Here is a 12099-nt window from a genome sequence, read left to right on the forward strand (position 1 = left end):
AGCTGGTTGCTAGTTTGAGGACATTGCAGCTGGTCCACGGTGCCACTGAGGGCCTCCACTGAGGGCCTCGTTCAGGTTCGGCACCGGGGTGACTAAACCTGGCACCAGCAAGTTATCGACCCTGTTCACCTGCTGGTCAGATGGAGCCTTAATGTCAAATGTGTTCAGCTGCCACGCTGGTCAGCGCCGGCTGAGGGTGGCTGAGGTACGATCGGTCCCATAATCACTCGTGAGTCCGGTTGAATGATGACTCCAGCGCTCAGATCTGCTCCGGTGTCTGTGCTCTGTGACGCTGATGCAAGTACAAACGAATAAACAACAAATCCAGGAGTGGAAACGCCAACAAGCCTCCAGCCCGAAGCACCGCAGGGGTCGACTCTCTGCTACGACTCACTTGATGGGTTCAAATGAGACGGAACCAGGACACCAGAACTCACCAGGTGACAGGATGCCAGCACCAGGCTGCAGCTGAAGGTATCACTCCCTCGCCATCAGTGACGGAGGTGAAGGAGCCACACAACCCCCCCAGGACAAATGAGTGTCCTCCATCGTTCAACACTCATCCCCTGTCCCCTCCTCCCAGACCTAACCCTTGGTATGGAGGTCAGGTGGTCATAACTACTGCAGCCACTAGGTGGCATCAGTCATTCACGTGCAGCTCTTAGATGTATTTGTTCTTCTGGGGACAAAGACACCTGGGTGGTCCTCTTCCAGCTCCGCTGATGACCACGATCCCTGGCTGACCCCCGATGACCTTAGCTGGACTGTGATCCGGTTTCCTGGTTCAGCACCCAGACACACGTGTCAGCGTAGTCGGGTTCAAACATATCTTGAAAGAAGCTGGTATCTGGCTGCTGCTGGAGTCTCGCCTGCTCACGGCTGTCCTCTAAATTCACTTCAGCTACAAAAAGACGTGCACACAAACTGTGACTTGAGGGAACCGTGACAGCAGACCTCAACCAGAACTCTGAACATGAACTGAATGCACCGTTTTTCAGTGGATCATCGTTAGCATACATGATGGACCTTTGCAGGGAGACAATTACCACATTTAATACACTTATGCAAATCTTCCCCCTTCATTTCAGATCCATTCATTACAGGGGGAGTTTTTCAGTCCCAGTTTGCATCAGAAGTCCTGCTGGCTCTCACAGTTTCATGCTAATTAGTCTGACTGACAAATGAGGCACTGGCTGAAGACAAAAGCCAACAATAAACAAACCAGACAGAAGAGCAGAGGAGCCCGAAAGCCAAGGACAGCAGGGATCTGCGTGATCCCAGGGCCCACTGGAGCATCCCCACGATGAGCGATTCTTTCATCTCAAGAACATTGTTCATCTTTTCACAAGATAAAAACTGATCCGGCGTTTTCTTAGAATATTTTACAGCCATCAATTAGAATACAGACAGACGAGAGAGAAACGCAGCCGTGCATGAGACGATCTGTCCGGATGAGGACAGCGATCCCAGACCCGTCCTGTCTGGAGAGGCTCAGCTGGGCAGCGAACTGGACCTCACAGCTCCAGGTGAGTCGTCACACCAAACAGAACCAGGGAGGAACTTGTTCTTGAGCAGTTTGTCGTCTCTCTCACTTCACAATCGGCTGTAGCAAACTCAGCTCTTATTTTGTTATGAGGTCGACCACTTTGGGAAAGTAACGAGTGAGACGATTGGTCAGCGCGAATGAATGTGACAGTGTTAGAACCTGCAAGTGGATGAGTGAACCTGTAAGAAGTTCCAATTATATTCAGAACTTTTCAGGTTAGTGACCTTCGTCACTGATGCTCGCTGGTCATTCGCCCCCAGTTCAAGCTGACGCGTCCTCGCTGCTTTGTTGTGAGCTCAGACGCCTGAATGGGATGATCTGAAACGAGCCTTTGTATCACGGTGAAATGTAGCGATGAGCTGAGGTCATGTGACGCTGGAAGACCGTTGAGCCTATGGAGATTCTTTCAGTGGGTCCAAGAAAGAAAGAACTCTGCATTGATCCAGTTGATTGATTATGTGTGTGCGTGTGTGTGTGTGTGTGTGTGTGTGTGTGTGTGTGTGTACCTCCACAGGGAGCGTGAGTGGGGGGGTTGGACCTGATTGTTGAACCAGTCTTTTGTTGTATGAGTTTGGAATAAAAAACTGTCAAGGACAAATCGAGGTACCAACCAGGAATATACGATTCAGCAGCATCGGCACAAAGGCAGCAACAAAAGGGGAAGCACTTGGACCAGAACCGAGCGGAAGGTTCTAAAACATCACAGCGTCGTCCTTTTTCTTTGCCTGAGCAACTCTAGAGTTCGTCCTGCGATGCAAAGCACTGCAGATGAAGTCCCCGGCCTCAAGAACTTTGGCCAGGTTCACTCCCTGCAGAGAAAAGAAATGTCAAAATGAACAAACTCTGAAGCGGCAGGTGACAGACGAGAGCGACAGGTGAAAAGTGTAGTGAGAACGTTCCACCAGCAGAGGTAGGACTTGTTAAATAAATAGTTGCTGAGGTGGAGCCTGCCAGAGAGTGGCTGACTGCAAGTTGAGCAAAACCACTGATATTATAAAACCAACATTCACGGAGCCGAATGTTTGCAGAACGCTGTGTTTGAGTAAAAGCTCTCTGGAAGAGGGTTGCACACTCACGGTCTGGATGCCCATGCCCTGGAGCATGTAGAGCACATCCTCTGTTGAGACGTTGCCAGACGATCCCTGAGCGTACGGGCAACCTCCCAGGCCGGCCACTGCCGAGTCCACCACACAGACCCCCATCTGCAAGGACACACAGCAGATACATTCACCTCAGGTAAAACCCAGAAACAAAGCTCCTTGTTGGGCCCGCCGGCCCCGCCGGGGCAGCACGCCTCGCCAGGCTGCGGTCGTGTTCTACAGATGTTTAGGAGAACTGCGGTCTCGAGGATGAGTTGGCACAGAACGTCCCACGATATGGCTTAGTCATCCTCTTTGTCAGTGTAAACCACCAGCACCACATAGTGCAGCCTTGTTCGCCGGAGAGGAACTTTCTAAATGCTGAGCGGAACTTTTCATGTGTTTCTGATTCTGCTGGTTACTGCTGTTTTCACAGCACCTCTGTCCTCAACCAGAGGGATTCGCTTTCCTGCCACGTTCAGGAGACATTTTTCCCTTAAGTGGACGGTGTGGATTACACCCTTCCAACAATACAGGAATTATAATATTACTACTCAAACGTGCAGTTGCTGCAACTATAATCATTAGTGTCATAATTTGTTACGCCGAGATCTGCAGTGGAAATGTTTCTGGTCTTTTGTAAGAATTTTACAAGAATTTCTAGTTCTTTTCTGCATTCAGGCTCCTTGGCTGCTTGCAAGCAAAATAATTGTTGTGGGAAAATGTTCCTTTTTTTTTTAACAGCCTGCATACCAACTCTCTGGCCTCCATATGAATTTTAATGGTGTTTTTTCACAAATATCAGTGTTTGTCTTGGACGGCTTAAAAGGCTTGTTAGCAAACTCCAGGACGCTGACTTTATTTTGATGTGGACGCCACAGGAAGAGCTCATTTATGGATACATTTCTCATCTTCTACGAGGCCAACCTGGCGATGTAAATGAACGGAACCACAAGTATAAGCTTTGTTATACTTGTTCAAAAAATGACGAAGCCAGACGTTCGGGTTCCCAGTCGTTTCTGACTAAGGTCTCGGGATGTTTTCCACATGTCCCGGGGATTGTCATGAGAATATTAAAGATGTTTTCCAGCTTCCGTGGCAGAACCAGATGTCAGAGGATCCCACAGTGAGACAAAATTAACACGCCGATACTCTCAGTGGCATTGGGTCATGAAGGACTTTCACCCCGCCGAGAAGGATCAAGCAAGCGAAATTAAAAGACAAGAACCCACTTCTTCCAGGGGCCGTCTAAGCCAGCCGTAATTGCTGTTTGTGTTGGCAGGGCCAGAGGAGGAGGTGGGGGGGTGGAGGAGATCTACTCCGGTGTGTGCAGTGCACGAGATTTCCAGACCTTGGTTAAAGCCAGAGCAGGATATTGTACTAGGCAGAATTTTTTGTTGTATAAACACAGAGTTGTAATCTACCATGCCAATCCTCTCGCTTTCAGCTGCAAACCGTGTAAAGCCAGAGGTCTTTAGCATACTGTTTCCGAGAGGAACAAAACAAACCCTTCAGCAGCGTGCCCTGTTCCTCTGGACTCTAATCGCGCAGGAATTGGTGGTCAGCAGCTGGAGCCTGCCAGTGCTCACTTAGATTCACACTGCCCAGAAACCAGATGTGCACTCAGCGCTCAGGACCCGTATTCGCTGAGCTGCGGCTCTATCAAAACAATACATTCCTGTGTAAAGACACAGTGCATTTTGAAACGTGCGTGATTTGGGATAAGCTTGTTGACATTCTACACTCTGAGTTGACGAGGCTGAAGACGGACAAGCTCCCATTTTGGTTTTGTAACTGCGTCAGAGAGAGAGAAAGAGCGAGTGTGTGTTCAGCGAGGGATGTGAAGCGGTGATGCTTTGGCCACCGCTCCATAAACCGAGAGGCTGAAAGAAACTGTCACAGCCCCACAGTTGACACATTTATCACCTCCTACCCGTAACACATGAAGACATGGGCCATGAGAAAGCCGCCCCCAGACACTGCTGGGAAAACAAACCTGTAGAGAATAAATAAATGATATTTTCACTGCATGATTTATTGGAGTATAAAAACTCTGGACCGAAGGGTTCGTTCATTCACTTTGTCATGCGAACTTCATCACGGTGGAGCTTCGTGAAGAAGGACCGCAAAAACCAGAGCTGGGCTTTGAGCTGCGACTCTCAAACCAACAGAGACAGAACACAGTTGCACAACAACAACAACAACAACAACAACAACAACAATAACAATAAACGATGACTGCATCGCTAAACCCGGGGACCTTCAGTGCCTTATTTGCCTTTAGAACCCGAGTGTGACAGGTGTGTTGAGAGAAATGCAACTTAACAAGTAGAGGAAGGCTCCAGCTCGCTGTCTCACTCCTTTGCTCTCAACTTTATGACAACTTTTACAGCGTTGCCTTCTTTATTGCTGTTTCTCTGTCATAAAGGTTAAGCATTTCCCAAAGGGAAGGGTTTATTTTAATTAAATCATTAATTAAGGGACGTTTCCAAAGACTCTCTCTCCTTTTTCTAAAAATACAAACTGAAGAATTCGCACATCCGGCTGAATGCACTTCTCCACGTAATGAAGTTTTCTACCGAGCCGTGATGTCAGCTACAGTCATTCATGCATTCCGTAATTTAGTGCAGTATAATGTCTGTATTTATTTCATAAAGTACAGTATCATTTACAGAACGATTAAGAGTCGTGCCAGCTAATTGCTTGACTATAACCGTGATTATTATTATAATTATTATTGTTACTACTAATACGTGAAGTGTGGACAGAAATGGGATTGAAGTAGAAACTACCAGTAATTTAACTGTGACAGAAAGATTCTAGAAAGGTTTTCTGTCCAACTACAAAAAGCCACTGAAGGACTGATGTCAACAAAGAGCTGCAGCGAATTCTTGTGCGTGGAGCGCTGGCGTGTGAGCACAAACAGGTTCTGCTGTGCTCCCCAGCTGCAGCTGCACACAATACACTGAAATTGCAGGTAAGAATAAATAATTTTCCTTGCCAAGCCTGTGTAATCTAAGTACATACGTTGTCATTGTGTGAGCTGCCAGGAGAAGGTTGGTAACAAAGCCCCCCCAGACCTCCTGGAAAAAAAGAGAAAAGGTACAAAGACGGAGGAATGCCTTTATCAGGAACAAAAGAGGTGACTCAGGGCTGACAGCGCCGGGGGAATTCATTTCTGTCCCAGTTGGTGGTGCGGACCTCTGGCACACCGTAATGAACGCTCTGATAAAATCTTTCATTTCCATCTTGTTTATAGGTGAGCAAATGGTCGGCTAAATATCCCCGGCTGCTATTAGTTTCTGTGGCCACGGGCAGCTGTGATGAATCATGATCCACAGAGGAGCTGCAACCCCCACCTCCACCCCCCACCCCACCCCCATCCCACTGGGCTTCTTCACCACGCCGTCCCACACCAGGCCCAAGCTTGAAAATATTTGCTACTTTACACGCGATGTCTTCAGCTCTGCTGCAGAGGTTCTGCGACGCAAACGCTGGACCTGACAGCGGCGTGGCCCCGCAAACTCTCCTCCAATCACACGAGCAGCACAGCAGTGAACTTCTCATCGTGCGCGGCGCAGAGTGACTGAAAGGATCATTTTCCACTGGCCTTTAAGCGCAGCATTGTCAGAGCGCTCAACGGCCCAGCCATGGATGAGTTAGGAGCCCCCCAGGGTCCTTCTATCCGCCCAGCTCTCACACGCTTTGTCTAGCAGACACTGAATAGGTGAGCCTTTGTGCCGACCCCTCACATCTGTTGACCCACCCAGCCCCCAATGAGCGGCGTCCTCTGCCACAACAATGTGCTGCGGAGAACTGATACATCCGGATCTGCGTTACCTCTGTTTTATGTCTGGATTCATGTCAGACGGACGAGGACGACAGCTCCTCACCGGGGCGGCGTGGAAATACGACTGCAATAATGCGTGAAGGGAGGGTCTGCTGGAAATATCTTATGTTCATTAAGATTCTGGGAGTTTTTTCCAGTGGGCAGTTGGTGACTCATCTTGCTTTGTGGGACGTTTAGATCGTATTTCTTCCTCGTTGATTGACGGCTGCTGCTCCTCTCTGTGTCCCATTGTAACCTACACATTTTATTTGCTGCTCTCTCAAACAGAGAACACATTCATGATGTGGCGGACTGACACGGCATCGTGAAAGCTTCCCGCCACGTTCAGAGTCTCATAACATTTGGACAACACATTCTCATTCCTGCCCATTGACAGAGAAGGACAGAGGAGGAGGCTGCCAGCTGTTCTTTGCGCCTCGTATTACATGAAGGTCTATTTTATATGAGAATGTTCTGGACCGAATGCTTGAACTTGATATGTTTTACGTTTTAGACGACTTGAAAAATCAGAGCTACTCAGGGAAGCTGGCTGTTGCTTAAGAAACGCTGGAGCGCGAGTCGCCGCCTCGGCTGCACATCTGGTTGCTCTTCTTCATGTCACGATGAGTAACAAACACTGAGTCATGCGAAGGCTGGGCATCCCTCCATGATCAACCTGCAGCTCGCCACAACACCAGCCACATTCGTCATAAAGCAAAGGTGCTCAAAAGTTGCTGCCAAGCCACGGGGAAGCAAGAAGTCCGACTGTCAACACGTAACCCTTCGCGGAGGATGAGGAGGGCGATGTGTCACCAGCGAGGACACGCAACATTTCCAGCTCTGAGATAAACGGCCCTCCTCTTCCAGTCACGCCGACCTCTGCGAGACGACGTTCCTCGCCGGCGACGCTGTCCTGGCGGTGAAGTGAGCGCGCTTCCAGAGAGTTCACCAGCCTCCTTCCATCAGAGGCCAGACCCTCCCAGACCTCCGGCCGCCCCCTCGCCTCTCCATCCCTTTGAAGTTGTCTGGGTTTAGGTTGCCCCCCCCAGTCCTCCTCTACTTTGAAGAACTAGTGGGTGTGTGTGTGTGTGTGTGTGTGTGTGTGTGTGTGTGTACAACCACACTACACAAATATTGATTATGATACTTGGTGTCTTTCCTTGCATTTCTATAATGACCCGTCTTTTCATGGAAGTTCCTCCAAGTGTTTGAGTCGAGGGACGCGTGTTCGGCTCCAGGACTCGGCCCTGGTCGTGGTCCCCAGGACTGAGTCCAGCTGCCGGGAGGAAAATGTATCAACAGCATTTGATGGCTTTTCTGGTGTCCACATTCTTGGATGAAGAACGTTTTCTCTGAGTTTCTAAATTCTATTATTTCTGCATATTTATGTTGGTCTGCTTTTGCCTGAAGGCTCGAAAAATTTGCTGGTTTTGTGAGATCGTGAGGTCACAGGATCACGCCAGAAACCATCTCGCCAGGCTTGGAGCTCCATGTTTGTGTTTTTGGGAGATCTGCTGGAGAGGTTTGGTGTGACGGAGGGAAACAAACAGTCCGTCAAAACAAAAAAAAAGGCGTCTCCTGAGGAGGTTAGTGAGGCTGCTGCTGCAGCGCCAGTCACATCGGAACTGGAGACAGAGGAGCAATGACGGCGTTTCTTCTCCAGGCTTCAGCCCTCACATCTGTTTGTCGCTCTGATTGGTTGAAGAAGCCCGTGACAGACACACGGTTCATCCAATCACATGTAAGTTCTGTTTTGAATGCGTCTGAGCTTCTCTAACCAGTTTCTATGACCTCGTTCGGTTGCTCTGAAGGTGAAATGTCTCACTGAGCTCTTTTCCTCCCACCAAGGAGGATGTAATCGGGCCTGGGCTTCTTCCTGGTGGCGACAGGAGTACTGTACTGGCTCAGTTCCTACCTGGAGGGCAGTGAGGATGTTGGGGAGGGCTTGGCCGTAAGTGTCGTGGCAATGGACAGCGAGAGCGCTGGCGGGAACCTCCATCATCACACACTGCAGCATCTCACTCATGGAACCTGGTGTCCCGACGCCGATGGTGTCCCCGAGAGACACCTCGTAGCATCCCAAGTCATACAAGCGCTTTGTCACCTTCAGAGAGGAGGAAGCACATGGAGAGTCTTGGAAGGCGTGCTTGAAAGAGACCAGCAGAAACAACACATCTATGAATTCTTTACAGAATATTTTTATAGAACACCAGTAGGTGTCACCTCGGCAACTTTGGAGGGCTGGACGTGTCCCTCGTGGGGGCATCCCAGGGCACACGAGACGTACCTGTGAAAGAGCAGGTCATGGTTGGTGATGTCATCAAAGTGCTACGAACCCCAGCGGCTCGCGCCTACACTCCCAACAACAACAACAACAACAACAACACCCCTGTCGCTGCTCTGTTCTTCTGTGTCAGCTGGAGATCTTAAAGGTTTTCATGAGGAACAGTTTTATGATTCGGGTGGGGAGATGAAAGTAATTGATGAGGTCTTGGAACGAATCTGGATATAAAGTTATTATTGATCATGGAACCAGCTGTGATGGAGGCACGTGCTGGTCCTGTACCCTCTGAATGTGTCCAGGATCAATGATAACTTTATATCCATTCAGGACACAAGATGCAATATTTGACATTGGTTTGCTACCCTGAGCGTCTGGTCCTGTGGTCTGCTAGTCCCTGGTGGTCTGCTAGTCCCTGGTGGTCTGCTAGTCCTTAGTGGTCTGCTAGTTTGGTGATCTGCTAGTCCCTGGTGATCTGCTAGTCCCTGGTGGTCTGCTAGTCCCTGGTGATCTGCTAGTCTCTGGTGGTCTGCTAGTCCCTGGTGATCTACTAGTCCCTGGTGGTCTGCTAGTCCCTGGTGATCTGCTAGTCCCTGGTGGTCTGCTAGTCCTTAGAGGTCTGCTAGCCCCTGGTGGTCTGCTAGTCCTTAGTGGTCTGTTAGTTTGGTGATCTGCTAGTCCCTGGTGATCTGCTAGTCCCTGGTGGTCTGCTAGTCCCTGGTGATCTGCTAGTCCCTGGTGGTCTGCTAGTCCCTGGTGGTCTGCTAGTCCTTAGTGGTCTACTAGTCCCTGGTGATCTGTTAGTTCCTGGTGGTCTGCTAGTCCCTGGTGGTCTGCTAGTCCCTGGTGATCTGCTAGTCCCTGGTGGTCTGCTAGTCCTTAGAGGTCTGCTAGTCCCTGGTGATCTGCTAGTCCTTAGAGGTCTGCTAGTCCCTGGTGGTCTGCTAGTCCTTAGAGGTCTGCTAGTCCCTGGTGGTCTGCTAGTCCCTGGTGATCTGCTAGTCCCTGGTGGTCTGCTAGTCCCTGGTGATCTGCTAGTCCCTGGTGATCTGCTAGTTCCTGGTGATCTGCTAGTCCCTGGAGGTCTGCTAGTTCCTGGTGATCTGCTAGTCCCTGGTGATCTGCTAGTCCCTGGTGATCTGCTAGTCCCTGGTGGTCTGCTAGTCCCTGGTGGTCTGCTAGTCCATGGTGATCTGCTAGTCCCTGGTGGTCTGCTAGTCCCTGGTGGTCTGCTAGTCCCTGGTGATCTGCTAGTCCCTGGTGATCTGCTAATCCCTGGTGATCTGCTAGTCCCTGGAGGTCTGCTAGTCCCTGGTGATCTGCTAGTCCCTGGTGGTCTGCTAGTCCCTGGTGGTCTGCTAGTCCCTGGCGCTGTGGCTCCTGCTCTGCAACACATAAACACACATATCCGCCGCCTGTCAGCGAGCACTGACCCTCGGACCGGTATTTGGCGCTCTCTGGCCCTGTTGATGACTTCCTCGAACCTCAGCATGCTTTCGTCAATGGAGCAGTTGATATTTTTTTTACTGAAGGTTTCTGACGCCGACCCAAACACTGCCACCTCAGTAGCACCAGCTGCGACCTTCAGCAGGAGAGAAAAATGAACTTGTAAAACTGTTCCGAACACCGCAGTTGGAGAACACTTACGTAAGCGGAGGAACACTGGCAGCAACGAGTGAATAACTGAAGAGGAACGGTGCGGCTGAATAGCTGTGGTTTTAGCAGGGATCATCGTGATGAACTGAAAATGAAGACGTACGGCGTCCTGGAAACCCTGCATGTTAGGTGTCAGGACCGGGTAGCGAACATGAGGAGCTCTCTGGATTCCTCGGAGTACATCAGTGTGGTCCGCCATCTGAATGAAACGAGGAAAACATATGATGTCGGAAAATAAAGCCCTCGCATCATCTGAAAACGTCCCTGGAAACACATCAGTGTTTTCACATCCTTGTTGGCGCAGTGGAATCCATCGGGGGCTGAATTACTTCATCCCTCAAAATAAAGCAGACGCGTTTGCTTGCGCCCATGAAGTAAATAGAATTTATAACACAATTTATGATGGGGAGGGCGAGAGGGATTTGCAGAAAATATCTGACAACGTTCCACAGGAAAACATCTGCGGGCCCAACTGGGATGCAGGAGGAGACGGCCAGGAGTTATTACCTGTGGTACCCACTTGGCGGAGACGAAGCTGGTGGCCTCGATCACAGGCAGGCCGGTTCCCGAGAGCATGTCTATCAGCTGGATTTTCACCCCTGTAGGAACAAATTCCTGGGGAACAATGAAAACTGAAACAGTGCTTTCTGGGTTCCACTCCAGATGAGAGCAACACCAAGCATCTACGCGCTGACATCTACGTTCCCATGCTATACCTCTAAATATAGGCCTGTAAAATATCCTTATGACTACACATTGAGGTAATTAAATTATTTCGGCATCCAACGAGATCTGTAGAACGTCTGGCGTGCAATAAGGAACGATACAGCTGTGACATGCTAAGCAGAGAACCTAAGCCAGAAGCCATGTCATTTTTCCGATTGAATTTCAAAGAAAATGTAAAACATATGCTCCTGGCAATTATGGCATACAAAACCATGTGTTATGACTTTTTTTAATGTATGAAAGATACAGGGACATTTTTCCACGGACGATCGTGTGTATGTGGTTGCATATAACTTGAATTCAAAATGACATCGTATACCTTCTCATTTTGGAGTCCATCTCTCGGCCCGACTTCAACAATCTTCACAAACTCGGGATACTTGTGCCCCGATACGGTCTGCAGAAATCAAATCCAAAGACAAAACAGAGAGGAGGATACAGAGATCAATACAACTCAAGGAGACATTCAACATAAGCAGTCAATCATCCGCTTGGCCTGCTCTTATTCTTTTCGAACATGAACGGCTCATTTCGACTCTGCCAGATGACACCCGATAACCAAAACATACGGCTGTCATGCATTAGGACACAAAGCCAAGAGGTGTGTCAGTCTGGGAAGGAAGGTGAGGGTAACTCCACCAGAACCTCTGGGGATATTCTGAGAATCAGGGCGTCTACAACACACACACACACACACACACACACACACACACACACACACACACACACACACACACACACACACACATAAAAAAAAAAATAAATAAAAAAAACTGCATTCAAGTGAGCAGAAACCTCTAACAAGCTAATTTATGATGCAGTTTTATGGCTCGTGTCCACCAAGTATGATTTTTTATTCTGGCAGCCTGTATTTTCTAACAAAATCCAATGAAACTGAACACTGAAAAACGCCCTCGGCTCTCAGCGGAAGGTGGTTCAACATTTGGAACGAACCAAAAAAGGTTGAGCTTGACAATGTTCC

The 12099-nt window shown here is 49.2% G+C and overlaps 1 protein-coding gene across 3 annotated transcripts in view; it reads right to left on the bottom strand.

The window, feature by feature from the left end:
- Window positions 1-1055: 1055 nt before the first annotated feature.
- hmgcll1 (3-hydroxymethyl-3-methylglutaryl-CoA lyase like 1) overlaps window positions 1056-12099 on the bottom strand; it is an 18208-nt gene continuing 7164 nt past the window's right edge. For all 3 annotated transcript variants that reach the window (XM_086179617.1, XM_086179616.1, XM_086179614.1), the window contains 8 exons: window positions 11437-11514; window positions 10899-11006; window positions 10495-10590; window positions 10169-10317; window positions 8678-8741; window positions 8370-8558; window positions 2623-2748; window positions 1056-2355 (listed from right to left, as the gene is read on the bottom strand). In XM_086179617.1, the coding sequence (XP_086035743.1) occupies window positions 2239-2355; window positions 2623-2748; window positions 8370-8558; window positions 8678-8741; window positions 10169-10317; window positions 10495-10590; window positions 10899-11006; window positions 11437-11514 (927 nt within the window). In that variant the 3' untranslated portion in view covers window positions 1056-2238. The remainder of the gene's footprint in view (window positions 2356-2622; window positions 2749-8369; window positions 8559-8677; window positions 8742-10168; window positions 10318-10494; window positions 10591-10898; window positions 11007-11436; window positions 11515-12099) is intronic.

This window comes from Aulostomus chinensis, chromosome 16, assembly GCF_037954235.1.
Source record: "Aulostomus chinensis isolate RoL2024-O1b breed Wild chromosome 16, RoL_Achi_v1.0, whole genome shotgun sequence".
NCBI classification, from domain to species: Eukaryota; Metazoa; Chordata; class Actinopteri; order Syngnathiformes; family Aulostomidae; genus Aulostomus; species Aulostomus chinensis.